The following is a 23,129-nucleotide window of genomic DNA, read 5'->3' as shown; positions in this document are numbered from 1 at the left end:
AACATTGTACTTATTCCTCTGCATAAATGGATTTTGAGCAGTGTTTTGGGTTGTTGTCTTGTTGAAATATTCAGCCCCGGCGTAACTTCAACTTTGTGACTGATTCCTCAACATTATTCTCAAGTATCTGCTGATATTGAGTGGAATCCATGCAACCCTCAACTTTAACAAGATTCCCAGTACCGGCACTGGCCACACAGCCCCACAGCATGATGGAAAATCCACCAAATTTTACTGTGGGTAGCAAGTGTTCGTCTTGGAACGCTGTGTTCTTTTGCTGCCATGCATAACGCCCCTTGTTATGACCAAATAACTCAATTTTTGTTTCATTAGTCCACAGCACCTTCTTCCAAAATGAAGCTGACCTTAACAAGAACTGTGCCTGTGGTCTTCCATTTCCTCACTATATTCCTCCCAGTGGACACTGACAGCTTAAATCTCTGCAATAGCTTTTTGTAGCCTTCCCCTAAACCATAATGTTGAACAATCTTTGTTTTCGGGTCATTTGAGAATTGTTTTGAGGCCCCCATGTTGCCACTCTTCAGAGGAGAGTCAAAGAGAACAACAACTTGCAATTGGCCACCTTAAATACCTTTTTCATGATTGGATGCACCTGTCTATGAAGTTCAAGGCTTAATGGGCTCACCAAACCAATTGTGTGTTCCAGTTAATCAGTGCAAGGTAGTTACAGGTATTCAAATCAACAAAATGACAAGGGTGCCCAAATTTATGCACCTGTCTAATTTCGTTTTGATGCATATTGCACATTTTCTGTTAATCCAATAAACCTAATTTCACTACTGAAATATTACTGTGTCCTTCAGTTATTTGATAGATCAGAATGAAATTGCTGATCCAAACACCCAATTATTTATAAATGAAAATCATGGAAATTGTCAGGGGGCCTAAACTTTTGCATACGACTGTATATATATATATATATATATATATATATATATATATATATATACAGTATATATATATATATATATATATATATATATATATATATATATATATATATATATTTTCCCCTGTAGTGTACTGGTGTAATCGTTAGTTAGGGATCCCCAACCCCACATTTTTTCTGTAGTATCGCTCCCCATCCCTCCCTCTCCCTTCTTTTTTTTCTGCAGTTTAGGGCCATCTTACTCTCTCCCCCTCCCTCCATTGCTGGACCTGTCACCCACCTCCTGGGTTTCCTCCCACACCTCACGCCGGCACCAGCAGATGATTGTTACAGACGGTTACACACACAGTGTTACCGTCTGTTATGATCTGGCATCTGCCTGCATATGGAACCGGAGCACAGATCGTGCTTCGGTTCCATATGTAGACAGATCCCTGGAGCTCAGGAACTTCAGCTCTCAACTGTAACTTAACAGCCAAGACTGCTGGAGCTTCCTGCATCTCCAACGTATATATACGTCATGCAGTACAATAAGCTATGTGCCGCATGACATATATATATATACATTATATTAGCTTAAGGCAAACATCCACAAACTTGGCCCTCCAGAGGTTTTGGAACTACATTTTCCATGATGCTCAGCCTGCATTTCAGCTTACTGAGCAGCATGGGAAATGTAGTTCCAAAACCTTTGGAGGGCCAAGTTTGAGGAAGTCTGGCTTAAGGGGTTATTATATTATACTTTTGATTTGTTATACTTTTTATTTTAGCCCTAACACTTTACTTCAGGTTTCCAAGCATGCTATGTTTTCCAGTGCTATAATGTGTTTGCTCAAGTGCAACACATAACTCACCTCTTGTAATATGAGCGATGTTAGGATGCCCAGCAGTATCCATTGAAAGTATAAGATGCTCTATAAAAATGTTGGCCATGCTAACATTATCTTGTAAAACTATTTTACCATTCACTTGTAATACCAGATTGTGCGCTATTCTTAGCACAGGGATGTGTTATGGATTGTACTCCACTTGTAATCTAGGCCATTGTGTGTGGTTCATGTAGTAGCCATAACTTAGCTTACTTAAAGTGACTTAAATAAATATTCTAAACTAAAATAAATATTCTTAAAAGGATATTAAACACCAAATACATTTCATGCACCTTTCTCTAATTATGGGTGCCACCATTTTGGAACCTATGTTACACTGTAGATATCTGAAGTAGAATTGCTACACATGTGCTAACATAACAGCACTGCAATGTAGTGAAAGATAGATTTCAACATGGTAGCACCCGTGACTAGAGGGAGACAGAGAATAACCACAATACTATGCTTATAAAATGTATTTAATTAACCAAATAAACAGTATCAGAAACAGGTGTTTCATAGGCTTTTCACATACATTTTTACAGACTTTCACAGAAGCAAAAGATAAACAGTGGTTAATTAAATTTTGGTAATGACTATCTCATGTGTTCACAATCAAATTATTTTCACTTAATTAAATTTACTTAATTGTGTAATTATTAATGTTTTGCAAAATTGGTAAATTTAAATTGTTTAAAACACCTAAACACTTAATTGTAGGTTTCATTGTTTAAAATTGAAATGATATATTTAGAACTAGAAACTATTTTGTTTTTTAACATTTCAACTCAGTACTGCAAAAAAACTTTACCAATAAAAAAAACAGAATGTAAACAGCAAATAATGTTGATAGAAACAAGCCAAGGCTGGTTTTCAGAAATTCATAATGGTTTCTGCTGGACTTGAATACCACTGACAAATTCTCCAAATGCAAAATATTCTTGAAGCTAGTGTAAGTCATTGATATAATCTGTTGCAGTATTACGCTATGTGCGCCTTTTCACGTTTTTTTGCTCATTGATGTTGATGTTTTTACATATACTGTATATATAAATATATACACTGAAATCATCTGGTTGGTGTACTCACGTATTGTCTTATGAGGAAAAACTTTGCTCCAGTTACCATCGTCTGTGTTATCTTTTACACCAAATTCATACATTGTGTTTGGTTTTAGATTGTCTATTACTGTTTCAGTGGTTGGGCACAGTTGGAAAAGCCAGTCCTTATTTTTTTCTCTGTAGCGAACTGTATAAAACCTGTGGAAAAACCCCCAAATATTAAAAGAAAGTCAGATTTTGTCCTTTTTAACATTTTATGACAGGAAGGTTATGCAATAATGAATTATATTAGTAAAACACCACATCATTACATACTGTAAAATAAACATCATGTTTCACATGCCGGGCTGCTTAATACATTCAAAGCACTGGAAAAACATCAAAGTGCTTTAATGTTGAAATTCAAAGGAAAAGTTGTAGATATAATTCTTTATTAATAGATTTTATAAGAGTGTACTTCATATACCAAAACATAGTGTCCTTTATTCACAATTTTAAAAACCCCAGCATGCACTGGTCAATTTAGTACATATGTCAAATGTTTATTTGTTGCATGGGATAATAAAGCTTAGCAACACCAATAGAATAAATATTATAGCCTTGGGAAAAATCCAAAAGATCACTGTACACTATACATGATGCACGGTTGTTTTGTAGGGAATATACAGAAAATTCAGAGGTTGATCACAATCAATTATTTGATCATTATCTGCATGTTAACAGCTGCAAATCAAAAATACATGCCCATGGTACCCATATAGTGCCTCTGTTCAAATCCCTTAGAGAGACAAATACACATATTTCTATGGTTTTGAAACACAACAGATTAATTGCACATGGCACCTACTAGTATCACGTCAAAATATTAAACGTGATCAGTCAGCACACAGACATTTCGATCTGTGATGTAATTGATAAACCCCGGAAATTGCAATTTTGTTACTCCTTATTGCGGTTCATAGCTTTCAATACAATATTACAGGATTCCAAAAAGCAAATACTTATTTTTTATGTTTTTAGGAGATAATGATTTCTAGCTTGAGGGATATTAAAGGACGTGTAAACACTTTGGGTTCCATGTAAGAAGCAGCATTAGCTGCTTCGGAGTCCTTGCGGGACAGGTATGCACATGGCGGACACTTTCGCTCGGGGGGGATTTATCGCACGAGAGAAGGGGACGGCATTACACACTTATTGATTGTGTAATGATACATACAGGCAGCGGACGAAGAGGATACGCAATAGTGTGTTAGGACAACTTCTCAAGTTAAGTATTATGCATAGTAAAACAACTGCATTATAGTTTCAATAGTTATTTGGTCCCCCTTTCCTATAATTTAGGTCTGAAAATTAACACATTTTTTTGTATAATTTTAGTCTGTTATCTTATCATTTCTGCTGAAGACAAACAATGGAGATTTTGTTAACACATGGACTGTCATCTCCAGCCTCAAGTTTCTGCCAAATAAGGAAAGTGATGTGTGGAGTTCAGCCATTAAAACAACTGCAGCAAACAAGGTGTTAATCTGTTCTAATTACATTCAAATTCTGTTGATATATTAATAGATTAGAATATTGCAATAAAATGTTGTAATAACAAAGTTACCGTCCCTTTAACAGCAGAGATACTTTAGGATTGTGATCACTGGAAAGGCATACTGATAATATCAGCTGTCAGAAATAATTGCTGCTTTCATTAAAGGGACACTGAACCCAATTTTTTTCTTTTGTAATTCAGAAAGAGCATGCAATTTTAAGCAACTTTATAATTTACTCCTATTATAAATTTTTCTTTGTTCTCTTGCTATCATTATTTGAAAAAGAAGGCATCTAAGCTTTTTTTTGTTTCAGTACTCTGGACAGCACTTTTTTTTATTGGTGGATGAATTTATCCACCAATCAGCAAGGACAACCCAGGTTGTTCACCAAAAATGGGCCGGCATCTAAACTTACATTCTTGCATTTCAAATAAAGATACCAAGAGAATTAAGAAAATTTGATAATAGGAGTAAATTAGAAAGTTGCTTAAAATTTCATGCTCAATCTGAATCACAAAATAAATTTTTTGGGTACAGTGTCCCTTTAAAGAAATAATAATGCATAGCAACAATGTTAAATAACTATAAAAGCCATACCTTCCAACATTTGTGGCTGGGTAAGAGGAACTCAGGGGTTTAATAGGATCTGTCATTGTTTTGTGGGTGGAGCTTTGTAGGGAGGGGTGTGATCATGGATGGTTAGTGAGAGATTGTGGGTGTGTCTGGGCAGGATTGTGAGTGTGTCTGGGTGGTCAGAGGGTGTGTCTGGCCAGTTTGTGGGCGTGCATGGGGTTCAATGGGTGGGGCTAAGGGACATTCTGCAAATAGGGACAACTGACTGCCTCAGAGGGATAGTGGGGAAGAACAAAGAATCTGGGACTGTCCCTCTCAATTAGGGAGGTCTGAAAAAGGGTAGCCAATATATAGAAAAGAAAGATAATAAGAAAGGAAGATGGGTTTCCTTAAACATTATGTGCTACACTAGGAGCAACGTTTACAAAACTGCTCTTACAATATGCTCAAATGGACTTATTTATCAAATATTGCTCTAACGTCGCTAAAAGTAACCAAATTCATATATGTTTAATATTTGTTGCATATTTTGATGTATTTCTGACTAGTGACAATGCTAAAAGGAACGCATCAAACAGTGCAAGCAGTAGAATTACAAAATAAACTTATCCAAAATTACATGGAGCAATAATAAAAAAAGGGGGACAGACTTGAGAGAATTGCCTGACACACTTTAACTCCAAACAGACTGATTCATAAACATATCAAGTCACTGTACATTTTAGATAAATTCAAAAGAAGATCTTTTCCTCTGCAGTTTATGAGCTAGATTACAATTGGGGCACAATCAATAGCACAGGGTGTTTTGCAGAGAACAACTCACAATCTTGTATTATAAGTTGATGCGTTGACGGGTAGCGCAGGGAGTGATATTTGTGGTCTCATTGAGCCTGTTTTACAGGTGGGGAGTTGCACTTTAGAACAATACAAAGTAGCGATGTTAAACGTAGTGCTTTTTAAGACCTGAAGTAAACCATTATTAATAGTATAGCACGGGAATACATGAACGATAAAATTATAAAGAATTTATAAAGAATTATAAATTATTATATAAATAATAAATAACTATAATTAACAAGCAAAGCAGTTATGAAGACCTCATGATTTTAGGTTGTGAGGGGTTAATTTTTTTCTCTGTGTGCTAATTATTTTGTTTTCCATATGTGTATTGTGTGTATCCTTAAAAAACAGACACCCTGTCATAAATAGTTTCTAAGTTTAACTTGACCAAACTTTTTTACTTATAAACAGGGACCCGGGGGCTCAAGTCAGTTTATGAAGCAAAATATATCAGCACAGAGTGATAGAAAACAATGCCCAGTATCAAGACAGAGACTGAAGTAAATTGGAGTTAAAAACATTAAGATATCTTAAGACATGCTTTTAACACTTTTATATTACAGGGTTACCAAAGATGACTGTAATCTCATGTTTGGTATCAAAATAATCCTCATGATGTCACAATGGGATTGCTTATTAGGATATGTGTACTGTATTTACATAACTAAAAATTATAAATTATTTGATAACTCCAGCCAGGGCTGCATGGCTTTTTAGGACATTTTTTATTTAACTGTTATTTTAGCAACATAATTTTGTCATTCAACATTGGAGGCTGTATAAAAACAGCATAAGTGAATTTCCTTGCCAATAAACTTGGCACAGAAATCTAAGCTAGTAAAGTATACGGTTCTGATTTTACTCCTTTTTTGTTTTTAAAAATTGTTGTTTTGTGTAATTGTTTAACTAGATTTTTTTTACACACACACATGCACCATGACTCTTTTTTGTTCATAATAAAGGTTACTTTATTCGGTTTTTGGCTCAGGGCCGGATTTACCATTAGGCAGAGTAGGAATGTGCCTACAAGTGCCTTCCATAGAGGGGCGCCTTTCTCTTTGCTCCATATGCCTTTTCTGTCCACCTCTGCAGCTCTGCCCTCACTCATTATAGTAGATAATAACTTTGCCCTAAACAAATATGGCTGCCAAGCTGGCAGGTCTGGTCTGTTTCTCCAGTGAATGCAGAAAGAGCATCCAGAGCGGCCTGAGAGTAAGTGTGTGGGGGTTGGTTCTTTTGAGTGACTATTTGTGCGCTCTTACAGAGTGCTCTGAGTGCACAGTGGGCATGTATCAGCTGCAGTAGCAGTGGCTGTCAAAACCAAAATGACAAATTGTACAGTCAGAGGGCACTGTTTCATATAAAATACCATAGGTATGAATATTATTGCTAAAATGCAAAATGCCAGGGCTGTTGCACAGGATAAACACACTTTAAAAAAACAACTGACCCTTGGTTGATTGTGCACATTGCAGGCTGGGTCAGCAAAGTTTCTTAATGAAGCCCCAGTCTAGACAACCTGCACTTTTCTTGTATAAATTATATTAAAAAATACTGTTCTGACTGGAATCTCATCAAACTGGGCAAATACTGTCTGGAGTGTTTTGTTATAGGTCAAGGACTTCTTTTTATGTGGCAAAATAAGCAGCTGCTGTAAAAAAATCATAATTCTATTTTGTTTTAGGTGGTATCTATAATTTCAAACATGTGAACCCGGGAGCACGTGGGTGACTCTTTAGATTTTGGTGCCTACAGGCACCTGGGCTGGAAATCCGGCCCTGTTTTGGCTGTGTCTAATATGTGAACCCTTTACTGAAGAGACTTGTAATAAAAATACTGTGTTTTGTTTAAGATTGATTTTTGCTAAATTGTGTTTTGGGATATTTAGTCTGTAGTCTGGGTTTTTCTTTAGGATTTCCCATATATTGATCTTAAACTGGTGGCAGCAGAGATAATTTAGTGTGGGTGGCATTAAAGGGGAGTTTGGACATTTTTCTAGTTCTAGGTTTGTTAACCCTTGCACCCACTGAACTAAGCCACAGTGGCTAGACATTAACAAACTGGTTGGAAAGGGTCAGCTAACCCTTCCTGTGCCATGCTGGTGACTGGTGCACGGTTGATTAACTTTGTACATCACAAAAACAATAATATATGTTGGGAACAGAAGCAACTCTGATGGTATCAGATGTATAGATGATTATGTGACAGGTGTGATGTATTGTTTAAATGTTAATGTAATAAAAAGATATGTTGGAATGACTTCATGTGTGTTGAGGGTGTGACTATCTAGATAGCAGTGCTGAAGAGCATCAGCATCACAGCAATATTCATGAAAGAATAATGCCAAACCCAAAATAATGTCTTACAAATAATCCATTTAGAAATTAGAGATAATGAAATGGAGAGGCCTTGCTGCAGGCAGAAAGGAGGTGACCTTTTTTTTTTCTTTATTGTTTTTATACAATCACATTTGTAAAGCATGAAAAGGAATTAACTGTTTTACGTAATCAAGTATCTATCTATTCTCCATAGTTGTATAGGCATATAGAGATTCTAAATTCTATGGTTCACATGTTAGAGTGGGGATGGCGATACAGCAGTTGTATATCTATAATCCAGATGACACATCAGAAGGTTAATGTTGTATAATATTATTATTAGTATTATCGGTCATTTGTAGAGCGCCAACAGATTCCGCAGCGCTAATACACAGTTGTAACACAAAAAAACAAATAAATAACTGTGTTACAATATCAAATGTCCTTCCACTCTCCAAGCTAGGCGTATAGAGATTCCAACGTCCAAGGTTCAAGGTTTCGAATGATTGTTCAAATGTTGGAGTGGGGAGGGTGATACAGTAGTCGTAGATCAGCAATCCAAGTAACACATCAGAGATGGAATTATTTGGGTGAAAAACCCTTGATTCTTTATGTACTTAGTGAGGAGATAGTACCTTTTTGTAGTATGTCTGAAAGATGCCATCAAAATAACTTTTTTAAAGACCCTTACTATAATAAAGGATAAGGAACAACTAGTTTTGCATATTGTATAATGTGAATGACAGAATATTGTTACAGACAACAAATACAAATCGTAGTTGTGGTTAATCCTATTGCCATCTGTCCACTATAAAAATGAATGATGTTGAACATTTGCTCTGTATAATAGTATATTAAGTGCACATTTAAGTAGACAATGTAATATGTGAGCTATGAATGTAGCACTCATAATCTTCACTGAACTACTTATATTTATAATAGATAGATAAAGTGGTAAGATGAAGGCAAAAGAGATGGATCAAAATGATGAATATACTACATGGAATGGAATAGTAGCAGATGGTATATTAGAAGTGTCAATGCTGCTTATGAAATAACATGAAATGAGTCACAGAATTATGAGATCAAAGATTCAGCAATACAGACTATAGTAGTGGTTAAAAGGTAGGCACCCTTAAGAGGACATAATACCCACATGTTGAAGCACTTGAAAGTGGTGCAGCATAACTGTAAAAAGCTGACTAGAAAATATTACCTGAACATCTCTATGCAAAAAAAAAGAAAATATTTTACCTATAACTTTCCTCAGTAACCACATCCTATTATAAAGGGACTTTAAACAGGGAAGCATGCATCTGGCATGTGCAGGCACATTCATGTTATTTCCCTACTCAGTTTAAGGAAGTTTACTATGAAATCTCATCAAATTAAAGTAAAGCAAAGCATAACCTCAGAACTGCTGATGCTGATTGGCTATAGTTTTTTTCAACCGGAAGCTGGACAGAAGCTAAAGGATAACTGTTCACAAAGCACTTACTATTGTGAGCTGAAGGAATTTTGCAGTAAAGGGCTCCATTTAACAAAAGGCGGGTGAATAAGGTTCTCTGTCATAAATCACATCTCTACAGCCTTTCGGCAAGCGGGCTACAGTACACTGCTCGCATTTATCATTGCAAACCCCATTGAATGTGCAATGCTGCCCCCTGATTGATTGCAACCAATCGCGTGCAAGAGGGTGCTGTCAATCATCTCAATCCAATTGGATTGAGATGATTGCAGTCCGCCACCTAAAGTGTCGTGGACATTTTAACCACTTCGCTACCAGAAATTTCAGAGAACTTGCCCAAAATAAACAAATGATCTTTTAAAATCAGACCAAGCAGCTTTTGATTCCAAGTAATGCTGTATAATTATTTATGCAAATGATAATTAGCATGACTGATATTTTACAATGAACATTATTAACTGTTATTATGCCTTTTACAAAATCCCCTGATCACAAAGATCTGTTTATTAGGTTTAATTCAGTCAGTGTATTCTTAATAGCTATGGAGCTGAAAGCTTACCTCTTTCCAACCAAAAGACTACATATAAGGCCTTTTCTGTCACATATGCCAGATATACCCATGCTGTTTAAGACATACTTCATATTGAGTTGAAAATGCCAATGCTAAAAAAATGTTTCAATTTCATGAATTCTACTTTAGATATACCAAATTAATATGTATAGGCATCCTGTGCTAAAGGCTAGAATGTAGTATTATTTTTCCTTATTCTCTCATTAAATTCACTTAGAGATATTTATTTCAGTGTATAATATACAGGTGTAAATTATAGTTCAAAATAAATGAAAATATCTTTGCTCTCCTGTTCAATACTTTGCTACACAAACAAAGGATAATCAAAAGTTGCTTATAATTTAATATGAAGTGGAATTCCAAAAGATTGCAAATGTCCAAATCCTGCAATTATTGTAAAGTTTCCTGAGAGAGGTAGATACTAGAGAGTCAATCTAGGATGCAATTTGGAAACCAAACAATTTGTATATTTTACCTTTACAATTCTGCTTTAGGTTTAGGTACCCTGCCCATCCTAACAATGCACTGCATAAAACCAGCCTCTTGCTCATGAGTCACATTTAAAAAAAGGAAAAGCTGTTTTAAATGCACCAAGGGTCTATGTATAACGTGTTCTAAAACAAAAGATGCAAACAATTACTTTAGAATATATTTGCCTAGCTGTAGACATTTCCCAGACAGGGCCGGATTTCCAGCCCAGGTGCCTTTAGGCACCAAAATCTAAAGCGTCCCCCACGTGCTCTCGGATTCACATGTTTGAAATTATAGATACCGCCTAAAAAAATAGAATTATGATTTTTTTTACAGCAGCTGCTAATTTTGCCACATAAAAAGAAGTCCTTGATCTATAACAAAACACTCCAGACAGTATTTGCACAGTATGATGAGATTCCAGTCAGAATAGTATTTTTTAATATAATTTAAATAAGAAAAGTGCAGATTGTCTAGACTGGGGCTTCATTAAGAAACTTTGCTGACCCAGCCTGCAATGTGCACAATCAACCAAGGGTCAGTTGTTTTTTTAAAGTGTGTTCATCCTGTGCAACAGCCCTGACATTTTAGCAATAATATTCATACCTATGGTATTTTATATGAAACAGCGCCCTCTGACTGTACAATTTGTCATTTTGGTTTTGACAGCCACTGCTGCTGCAGCTGATACATTCCCACTGTGCACTCAGAGCGCTCTGTAATAGCGCACAAATAGTCACTCACTGTCACTCCCTATAAAAGAACCAACCCCCACACACTTACTCTCAGGCCCCTCTGGCTGCTCTTTCTGCATTCACTGGAGAAACAGACCAGACCGGCTAGCTTGGCGGCCATCTTTGTTTAGGGCAAAGTTATCTACTATTGTGAGTGAGGGCAGAGCTGCAGAGGTGGGCAGAAAAGGCATATGGAGCAAAGAGAAAGGTGCCCCTCTATGGAAGGTGCCTTTAGGCACATGCCTACTCTGCCTAATGGTAAATCCGGCCCTGTTCCCAGATAGACTACAGTACATAGAGGAATATAGGAAAATAACAAGGGAATTCTAATTCATAATCTTTTTTCCATATAACTGAAATCAGTATCTTTTCGGTTATCTTCTATCAGTTATCTAGATGTCTGAAACCCATTTGTTATTTTAGTCTGTGAGTGATTTACTTTTTAATCAGTTAAGGCTATTATAAAGTTCAAGAAACGTGTTTTTCATAAGCTGTATTTTTTTCTATCTCAGATCTCTAGTTATGCCTTAACAAGAAAGACAGAAATAACAAAAATTAGGATGTAAATTGTAAAAGAGGAATACCTGTGTATAATACTATGCCTTTGTTGATTGATTTTACATCTTTAGCCTCAACACCATGCTAAGGCAAATGTAATAAATCAGTTCAAATATCTTGTAATCCCAAATATTATTTCAATGTTGAAATGTAAAAAACACTATAACCAAACCAGTCAGACTGGGTGAAACAGTGGTACCAAACTCATATGTATCTGTGTGTGTATAATTTTAGCTGCCAGAGGTGGAATAAAACTGAAACTATACATATACAAAATTGGTTATATATCTTATTTTTTCAGTATATATATATATATATATATATATATATATATATATATATATATATATATATATATGTATATATATATATATATATATATATATATATATATATATATATATATATATATATATATATATATATATATATATATATATATATATATCCTAAGCTGTTCACAGAGGCATTTCCACATTAGCAAGGAGCCAATGACACACTAACACAGAGGAGGCCACTTCTAATATGAAATAGGTAATATACTGTAGAGTAATTAACCTACATTTTTTAAGACAAAAATTGCCATTTTCAGTTTAAACAAAGGAGTTTAATATTATTAATTTGAAATTTTTACTTTAAAAGGACAGTAAAGTTAAAATTAAAGTTAAATGGATTGAATGAAATTTTAAACAACGTTCCAATTTACTTCTATTAGCAATTTTGCTTAGTTTTCTTGATATCCTTTGCTAAAGAGTACTCCTAGGTGAGTTCAGGGGCGTCCATGTGTCTTTAGCCATTTAGCAGCAGTATTTGAAACAATATTTATATCAATGTTATACATAGTTGCAAACACTGCAGCTACAAAATACTAAAGACACCTGTACACTACTAAACTCCTATCAGCCTACCTAGGTTTATTTTTTAACAAAGGATACCAAGAGGACAAAGCAAATTTAATAAAAGAACTAAATTGGAAATTTGTTAAAAATTGCATGCTCTATCTTAAAAATGAACATTTTATTTTGACTTTACTGTCCCTTTAAAGAGAAAGTCTACTCCAGAATTTGTATTGTTTTAAAAAATAATCCCTTTATTACCTATTCCCCAGTTTTGCATAACCAACACTGTTAGACAACTACACTTTTTACCTCTGTGATTACCTTGTTTCTAAGCCTCTGCAGACTACCCCCTTATCTCAGATCTTTTAACAGGTCTGTATTTTAGCCAATCAGTGCTGACTCTTAACTAACTCCATGGGAGTGAGCATAATGTTATCTATATGACACACATAAACTAGCAGTGTCTAACTTTCAAAAAGCACTGAGATAAGAGGCAGTTCAACAGCTTAGAAATTAGCATAGGAGCCTACCTAGGTTTAGCTTTCAACAAAGAATACCAAGAGAACAAAGCAAGCTTGGAGAGAGGAAGAGGAGGAGTCTGTGTACAAGCAGCAGGCACTGTTCCCCTGCAGCTTTCCTAGTGGTGGTTGTTCGCGCCAGGATTCCCCTCTGTCAAGGGGGGAGAAGTTAGCCGCAGTCACCCTTGCTGGTTCAAAATCTGGTGATACCTCTCACAGCGCAAATAACTTCAGCGCTGAGGAAGAACTTTGCACCCGGAGCCTGGGACAGAAGGCTGACTCACTAGGCTCCCTTTATGGTTTAAAGACCTTATCAGGAGGATTCCCCCCCCTCAGCTTGGTCTGTGAGAGGGGTAGACAGCCAAAGCCTCCTACTAACCGCTATTGGGGACTATCGCTAGCTGTTCGACACTCACCCCCTTCAATCAGACTGGGATCCTTCCAGCATCTACCGTACCTGCAGTAAACGCTGCATGCCCGCTCACTAGATTCGCGCTCCCCGCCCACCGGTGCTGCGAGTGGGGAGCTGCCAGATTCGTGCTCCTACGGAGGGACGCTGACACGGATTGACCTCTCCTGTCGACTGACTTGCCTCCCCACCGATGTTGCGAGGAGGAGTCAGTGTTCGCAGACCGTAGTGTTGAGAGAGAGAGCACGCTAGAGTTAAACAGCTGCAACGAAGGGAGGTCAGCGTCTTCGAACACATAATTCTAGATCCCGGCAAATCCGATGGGGGCTACATCGGAGTAGCAGCGCAAAGGCATATTTCGTTCTCTGCACCATATCTCGCCAGAAAAGACTGGATCCCTGAGAGGACACTTCGCTGGAGGGGTGAGTGTTAGTTAACGGCTTTAACCGCTCTGAGGGGGAAAGGAGAGAGAAAAAGAAATAACCAAGCAAGAACTTATTGGGGGAAAGGGCCCCTAAAAGTAAAACGCTTGAAGATGGTTAAAAATCTTTCTAAGGGGTAATCTTTTTCATAACTTAGCTGACACCCATTGACTGCACCTTTATCCCCGTAACGGGAACCCTCAGTTAACGGAGTTTGAGGGGAACACAGGAGAAAAGGAGAAGATATAAGAGAGGCGAGGAAAAGAGAAGGGCAAGATTCAAAGGGAAGAAAAGAGAAAAACAGTCTTGAGACAACTTGAAAAGATTAACTAAATTCACAAGATTAACTAAATTCACAAGATTAACTAAATTCACAAGATCTCATGAACTGAACTTAAGTATTATCTGGCAATAGAATTCATTTTTCCTTACACCCAGTGGCAAATCTTACACCCTTTATCTTTAGCATTTGTGCTATACCTAATGGTTGTTCCTTCCTTTTTTATGTTTATTCTGTTTTTTCAAATTTCTTCTCTTAGAAGTTATTCAGCTAAACCCCATACGGGTCAGAAAAAAGATCCTATAAGGCAAAGGGATCAGGGGGTTGATTGTGTTGTAGTTTATTGTTAATTTTGTTCTTGATAGATATAATTGAATGCAAGCTATATAAGAGATCTGCATGTAGATCAAAGGGTATATTTTCAGAACGACTGATTCAACGTTTTTCTATAATATTCACTCCCCTATAAAACTTGGCTTAAAAGAGATCTTTATTAATCCTGATCCCTCTAACCAAGCAAAGGACCATCCGATACAAGTTCATACTCTTGATAAAATACAGGTCTATCCAGAGGGTAAAACCCTCAACTGTTCAAGCTCCCTAGAAGAGAGAAAATTAGCAGGTAGATTTAATTTATGTGACCCTAGACAGGAAGAGTTCATAGAGGCAGCTAGCACTCTTACTTATGAATATAGTACATTAAGTGTAAGACTCAGCATTATTCAAGTTGTATTTAATTTAATGATACTGGTATACACAGTGATTCATACACACGCAAGCAGTACCAGACTGTCCAAATATGAATAAAAATTCTGAATGATCTATACAGATCTAAATCGAAAAATAGACAGGGAAGGCTCATAGCTCTCAGATAAAATTATCCCACTAGGTTTTGGGGGTAGAGCACACAAGGTCAAACTTAAAGAGCTAATCTTATAAACAAGTTTAGAGTGTGCACCGAAAGGAGATTTATCGCATAGAGCTTTTCTTAAAGGAGGGGGAAGAGGGAGGAGAGAGGGAGGGAAGAGGGGAAGGGGAAGAAGAAAAAAAAATAAATAAATAAATAAACTCTCCTGAAGAGTAACATAGGAGAAACAACTTGAAATTTACTTTTATTTTTGATAACGCGGTTCTAAGATAGGTGAATCACGTCAAAAAGCCTTTGAAATTCATGAGGGGTCTGCATTGTTCGGCGCTGGTTTATTTACTACCCTTTCTAATCACCATCTCCTGGTCTTTTTACTAATTTAATCACATTTTGTTTTCATTATCTCAGTTCACTCGAGCACTGTCACCTTCACAGGGGTTCTCGTCACTCGGACTATCTTGATAACACCCCCCCACTTTTTTTTTCTTTTTTCTTTTCTCCCACGCTTCACTTTACCCCAACTTGGGGCTTGATTCTCACTACACAAGGCACTTGACTATTACTTTCACTTTATGGATAAATTTATCACTCCCAAACACAATCCAGGCATGGCAACCAAGAATAGGGAACGCAGGAACAAGAATCCATCGGATGTTTTAACTGAAAACATCAGTGAAGGCACTCCTTTAAAAGCTCAAAAGACCATAGCAACACAAGACAACCAAGATCTGGTAGTTAGCATCCTAGAAGCTATCTCCCCAAAATTCGATTCATTAAGGAATTAAATCAAACAGGATCTTATATCCCTTACAGCAGAAATTAGACAATTTTCTGCAAGATTACAGGAAATCGAGCAGCGTGTTTCCGATCTAGAAGACACTACAAATACATATATTCCCATGGTAGAAAGTAATCAAAATGAGATCATGAAACTCCAGGTAAAGATCGACGACCTAGAAAATAGGTCCAGGAGGAATAATCTTAGAATAATTGGATTTCCTGATCCTTTTAAACAAGAAGACCTCATGAATATCATGACCAAAATACTACCCACATTGTTAAAAATTCCTCCAAATTATCCACCTATTTTGATTGAAAGAGTCCACCGCTTGGGGAGAGCTACAGAAAACCCATCTAATACAAATAGACCCAGGCCAATTATAACAAGGTTCTTAAACTTTCAAGATAAAATGCTGTACCTACAGCACTATCGGAAAAATCAACCAATAATGTATGAAGGTAATAAAATCCTCCTCTTCCAGGACTTCTCAATAGAGACCTCCAGGAAGAGGAGAGAGCTCACCCCAATTTGTGGAAAATTGATTAAAGAAGGTTGGCAAGCTACTGTTGTATATCCTGCTAGACTCAAGATAAGTTATAAGGAGCAAACCTATTTTTTTGACTCCACTGAAGAAGCAGTGAAAAAATTAGCAGAATATGGGTTCAAATATTAATATCATGATTGCTGACTTGATTTTATTGTAATTAAAAATGTCTTTTTATTGTTTTTTTATATTGATTTGTATGCAAGTTTTTTTCCTGTCCCTTTTTTTTTCTTCTTTCTTTCTTCTCTCTCTCCTCTCCCCAATGCTTATTCTCTGCTATCCCCCCAGGGTTAACTCCCCTTTCCTTTTAATGCCTGGATCCATTGACCACACTTGGTTAGGAACTATACGATCAGAATCACATCATGGAATATAGGGGGTATAACCTCGCCGATTAAGCGAAAGACTATTCTCTCTCACCTTCAGAAATTAAACACTACAGTAGCACTTCTCCAAGAAACACATTTGAACACAGAGGAATCAACAAAGTTAAAATATTCTTGGGTAGCGGAGGCACTTTTTGCGCCCTTGTTAAACAGGAAGAAAGGAGTTGCTATTCTCCTAGGGAAAAAGTTAGTCTATGAAAAATTACTTACCATTATAGACCCGGGTAGCAGATATCTGATTTTAAAAATAAAAACTCAGGGTTCAGTTTATACCATCTGTAACCTCTACGCTCCTAATGTTATTGATTATCAATTCTGGGATACTCTCCAAGCGCAACTTCTTCAGGTCACTGAGGGTCAATTAATTATAGCTGGCGATTTCAACATGGCTCCCTGTTTCTCTTTGGATAGATATAGATATAGAGGCGTAACCAGAAAAACAAAAAAAGATAACCTTGAAATGAAGCTATTTAATAATATCTATCAAACTTTAGCAGTAAGGGATATATGGAGGGTCCAGAACCCTGATGGCAAGGCATATTCATGCCACTCGAGAGCCACCAAGAGTCTCTCCAGGATAGACTTGATGTTAATAAATGACAGATGCTTTCAAGTAGGACCTAAAGCTAGCATAGCAGAAATCTGTATTTTGGATCACGCCCCAATAATGTTGGATATTCCAACCCAGAGGAAGAACCTAGGTGGTTCACACTTCTTTTACCCAAAACATCTTAGCAATAATATAAAATTTAAAGAGTTGCTAAAAACCAAATTGGAGGAGTTCTTTAGGCTAAATGAAGGCTCTGTCTCTAGCCCCTCGACTCTGTGGGAGACAGCAAAAGCGGTCTTGAAGGGTGAAATCATAGCATACATAGCTAAACTTTATCGAGAATCTAAACAGAAGGAAAGTCAATTAATAGCCTCAGTGACTATTGCATATAACAGCTATTTGAGTGCCCCTAGCAAGGGTAACTGGAATGAATACATTAGAGTAAAAAAGGAATGCGATTCATATATCACTACACAAACGGTGCAATCAGAATTAAAATATCAATCTAATCTGTATAAATATGGCAATAAGGCAGGCAAAATGCTCTCGAGACTGGTAAAAAATTCCAGACAATCAAATACAATTGAATGCCTGCAAGTTGAAAATAATCGCTTAACTTCAACAGAAGAAATCTTAGACTCATTTCTTCAATATTATAAAGATATTTATGTCCCGTCGTCTTTAGATAAAGAAGCACAGGAGAGATTCTGGGATAACCTCCCTATCATGAAAGGCAAAGCTGAGTTTATAACTAATTTAAATGCCCCAATATCTGAATTAGAAGTCTCGCAGTCAATACGTGAGTTAAAGATGGAGAAAGCACCAGGCCCAGATGCAATTCCCAATGAATTCTATAAAAGCTTAGATGAGACAATTGTTCCGTATCTTACAAGACTGTTTAACTTTTATTTTTGTGAAAATAGTCAAATCCCGCCCAATTTCTTAGAATCACACACCATCTTTATTTTAAAACCTGGAAAGAGTCCGCAAAAAAGAGAATCATACAGACCCATTGCATTGCTAAACTCTGACTATAAAATTTTTACATCCATTTTAGCCAGGAGGTTGCAAAAGGGTCTACCCGAGATCATTCACAATGATCAAGCGGGGTTCTTGCATAATCGCAGCTCAGCTGCTAAGATTAGGCAACTTCTTTTGATTGTTGATTATTTTAAAATCTCTGAGGATAAATTTCAAACCTCATACCCAGATGCAGCAGTAGTTGCAATAGATGCTGAAAAAGCTTTTGATAGGGTTAATCATCAACATTTATTTGATACATTAAGCAGGTTCGGTCTGTCAAACAATTTCCTTAATCTAGTCAAAAATATCTGTACACAAGCATCTACAAGTTTAGTTATTCATGGTCAGGTTTCAGGCAAAATCAAGTTAGAAAAAGGCACAAGACAAGGGTGCCCACTGTCGCCCTTGCTTTTTGATCTAGCAATAGAGCCGTTAGCTATAAAGATAAGGCAAAAAATCGAGGGTATTTCAATCGGTAAGAAAGAGGCTAAAGTGGCGCTGTATGCTGATGATCTGCTGGTTTACATAGCAAATACTAATAAGAATATCCCTAAGCTATTAAACATAATCGACACCTTTGGCCTCTTTTCCGGCTATAAAATGAATAGCACTTAATCAGAAATGTTGTGGCTAAGGGTAAAAAATAACTCTTTGTTTGATAATCCATTCAAAATAGTCTCCAAATCATTTAGATACCTTGGGGTTATCATTTCAGCAAACCCGCTAGAATGGTACTCATTAAACTTCACCCCCATTCTCCACCAAGCACTACAACAAATGAGGAATTGGCCTCTCTCAATAGCGGGATGAATATCGCTGTTTAAAATGGTTTTATTGCCAAAAATATGTTATTTGTTTCAAAATCTTCCTTTAATATTAAAAGCATATGATGTCAAGAAGTTTAACACAGCCCTCCGCCATTTTATTTGGCAAGCTAAGAAACCCAGAATCTCCCTGAAGAGATTAACGCTCCCTAAACAAAAAAGGTGGAATGGCCCTTCCTGATCTATTTTTGTACAATTTGGCTTTTCTTGGGCACATTGCGGCAGACTGGATCTCAGAATCAAACCACTTTACCGACTATGATCTTGATCAAAGCGTGACAAAGCCGCTTTCCCCAGTATCCCTTCTGCATATCTCCCTCCAACAAGTACCTAAACGAATAAAAGACTTGAAGACTATCTACACGGTACTTATAGCTTGGGGAAAAATTGGTTCCCATATCCAGGTAAACACTCAAATACCAACTCATCAAACTTTTTTAGGGAACCCAGAGTTTCAGGAGGGAACACATGACCAAATATTACTATGCTGGCATAATCAAGGACTAATATAGATCTTGCAGTTCTTTAAGCAAGAGTCAGGAGTCATCAAGTCGTTAGAGGAATTGAAATTGGAATTTAGTTTAAATAACCAGGAATTCTTTATGTATCTACAAACCAGGCATTATGCTTGGCAATTAATCAATAAATACAAGTGGAAATGGAAATTGGGCAAGCTGGACAATTGGATATCACTGAATAAAGCAGGACATTTTTCTATAGCTCCTTGGTATAATCTCCTTGTCTCTTATAAAGGAGATGAGAATTTAATGAGAATAGCTCAGAAATGGGTTAACCAGGTTAATATAAACAGTGAACTACAAGTGTCCAGGTCAATTCAATTAGCGCTGGAAACAACCATGGCCGAGACCTGGAGAGAGTCACATTTAAAACTTATATATCAAACATACTACACTCCAGAGAGGGGTTACAGATGGTATAACATGAATTTCAATAAGTACCCTAAATGCAGCTTACCTGCAGCGGACCTAGTCCATATGATATGGGATTGCCCAAGAATTACACAATTCTGGTATAAACTAGAATACTGGTTAAACAAAACATTAAAAGTTATCCCTTTTAAAATAACACTGTTCCACGCTATCTTTTTGGTTGATAAGAATAACAATTTTACGGACTTTAAAATTGTAAACTTAGTCATCCTTGCAGCCAGAAATTTAATATTCAAAAACTGGAAAAGCAGGATAATACCATCAATTACTGAAGTTAAAAATTATCTTAGAAAACAATACTTAATCGAACAGAAAGCTACAGATCTAAACTTAGAAAGGGAAATAAAAGTCTTTTTCGATAAATGGGCAAAATTTATCAAGATTTTCCCGCCCTCTGAAATTGAATATCTAATATTCCCTTTTAGAAATACCGATTTAGTGTTACTAGGCACTTGGTGAGGAGGGGAGAGTGAAGATATTTTATTCATTATTGGTTTCCCCCTTTTTTTTTTTTTTTCTTCTTCTTCTTTTTTTCCTTTTCCTGGAAACGTAGTGATATTTCCCAACTGCAAGTATGTTATTGTCAAATTAACAAATGTTATATGCAATAGCTCATTTGATTGATGTTGTTTTTGGAACATTTCTGTATAATTATGAAACTCAATAAAAATTATGTTTAAAAAAAAGAGAACAAAGCAAATTTGATAATACAAATAAATTTGAAAGTTGTTTAAAATTGCATACCCTATCTGAATCCTGAAAGTTTAATTTTGACTAGACTGTCCCTAAATATACTTGCATCATATACTCCTCAAGATGAATATTCACAGAATAGACCTGTTACCTGCTCTTCCCCCTTTAGAGCAGATAAATCTGCTTTGCACTGAGGGACTAATGTTAGGCAGTTAGACAACTGTACACATGAATTATATGCTTCATTTTATTATATTATTACTAAAGATGACATTTTAAGTATAAGCTCCGACAGACTAGTCACATATAAGTCTTGGGGCTCCAGACACTCTCAGTGATTATGTCTCAACTACTATTTCAATGAAATCAGACTCATTGTGGTAAAAAATATATGTCAACATATCAATTGATTTATCAACATGTACCCATGATGGCTGCACTGATAAAACTATTTACCCAAACAGCCTAAAGGCACCTGTCATTCAGCTCGTGATTTCTTCACTTTTGACAAGATGGTCTGTTCAACTATTCATCATTTCCACTTCTCATTTTGACAAGGAACACAATGTAAACAAGGCTGGTTTGAAGATTATAGATAGACATTTGTAGGCTGTGATGAATGTCCAGAAACCCAGTTTGATCACTATTTCCAGTCTACAATAATGTAAAGCAAGACTTTGACATGTTAGGAATGTTCTATGTCTGCTTCCTGTCACATAGACATACGATTCCTTAATTCTTTGTAGGAACCAATAAACTGTCTAAAAAACACAAATGCTGAGATATGCCAGAAACTATGATTGAAAATATTGTTTGCTCAGTATGCTAAATAAACATGCAATATATAAAGTACATACACCTATGGAAAACTGTAAGATTCATGGTCTAAAAAGTCTAGGAATTCCCTAGCAACTAAACAGTAAACCATACAGTGTTTATACTTAGCTCAATGAATGATGTGCGCTTGTTTGGTAAATTCAGTAAGAAACCTAATCAGTTAGGCAGTGATGTTTTTAACTAAAATCTATAAAATAAAAAATTATAATTCAAGCAAAAACACGTATTGTAGCGTTAGTGTGATCTGTCTAACTGTGTGTGAACATGAGGTAAACTCAGAATGTAAGCAAAATCTGCATTGTTTAATTCAAAATTTTTTTAGAGCTGTCCAATACCATAACCACTGACAAATGTCTTTATAGAAGGATGCAGCAGATAAACAGAAAAAAGTTCAAGTATGTAATGTTGATTTTCGTACATTTTGCAGCTACCCTAATGAAAAATAGAAGGCTGATGAGATAAAAAGGATTCCAGGTTTAAAGGGACATGAAACCCAAATGTTTTTGTGATTCAGAGCATACAGTTTTAAAAAAATATAATAAAAATGTTTCCAATTTACTTCTATTATCAAATTTGATTCATTCTCATGTTATTCTCTGTTGAAGAGATACCTAGGTAGGTAGCGTGCACATGTTTGGAGCACTTCATAACAGGAAAATATTCTTCCATCTAGTGTTTTTGAAAATTCTTTCAAAACTGATGCCATATAGTGGACGTTCCTGAGCTTATCTTCCTGCTTTTCAGCAAAAGATAACAAAAGAACAAAGACAATTTGATAATGGAAGTAAACTGGAAAGTTGTTTAAAATTGCACGCTCTACCTGAATCAAAAATTAAACATTTTCAGTGTTGTGTCCATTTTAAGACTGAGGTCCCGATGATCGAAAGTGCTACAAGGCGGCAAAATATTTCAAGGGATCTGCCCCTATGTCAAGCGAGCCTGTGAAAATATTCTAAGCTCCTGGCATAGCAGCATCTCTGAGAGGCATTTACTATACATGCCATTGATCGGCGATGCTGGCTAAATATAACACCCAGCATCGGCACCCATATTGGCAATGTATAGTATCATATTAACCCCTAAACCACCATATACCACCACAAGTATATATCCTATTAACCCTAATACTGCCACTAGCCCACTGCAAGTGCCCTACACTATTAACCCTAAATCACCACAACCCCTACTCAACCTAACCCCCCTCTAAACTAAACCTCCTAAGTTACTTTAAAAACAAAGAAAACATCAAAGTTAACCTAAACCCTAACACTAAAATAAATAACAATTGCCCTTA

General features: G+C 36.3%; 1 protein-coding gene across 1 annotated transcript in view; it reads right to left on the bottom strand.

The window, feature by feature from the left end:
• Positions 1 to 23,129, bottom strand: part of ABI3BP (ABI family member 3 binding protein) — a 533,245-nt gene that overhangs the window by 326,999 nt on the left and 183,117 nt on the right. Inside the window, exon 5 of the mRNA XM_053707567.1 lies at positions 2,869 to 3,038. Coding sequence (XP_053563542.1) covers positions 2,869 to 3,038 — 170 coding nt within the window. The remainder of the gene's footprint in view (positions 1 to 2,868; positions 3,039 to 23,129) is intronic.

This window comes from Bombina bombina, chromosome 3 (assembly GCF_027579735.1).
Source record: "Bombina bombina isolate aBomBom1 chromosome 3, aBomBom1.pri, whole genome shotgun sequence".
Classification (NCBI taxonomy): Eukaryota; Metazoa; Chordata; class Amphibia; order Anura; family Bombinatoridae; genus Bombina; species Bombina bombina.
The sequence above is the reverse complement of the archived record's forward strand: the minus strand, read 5'-3'. Positions and strand labels throughout refer to the sequence as shown.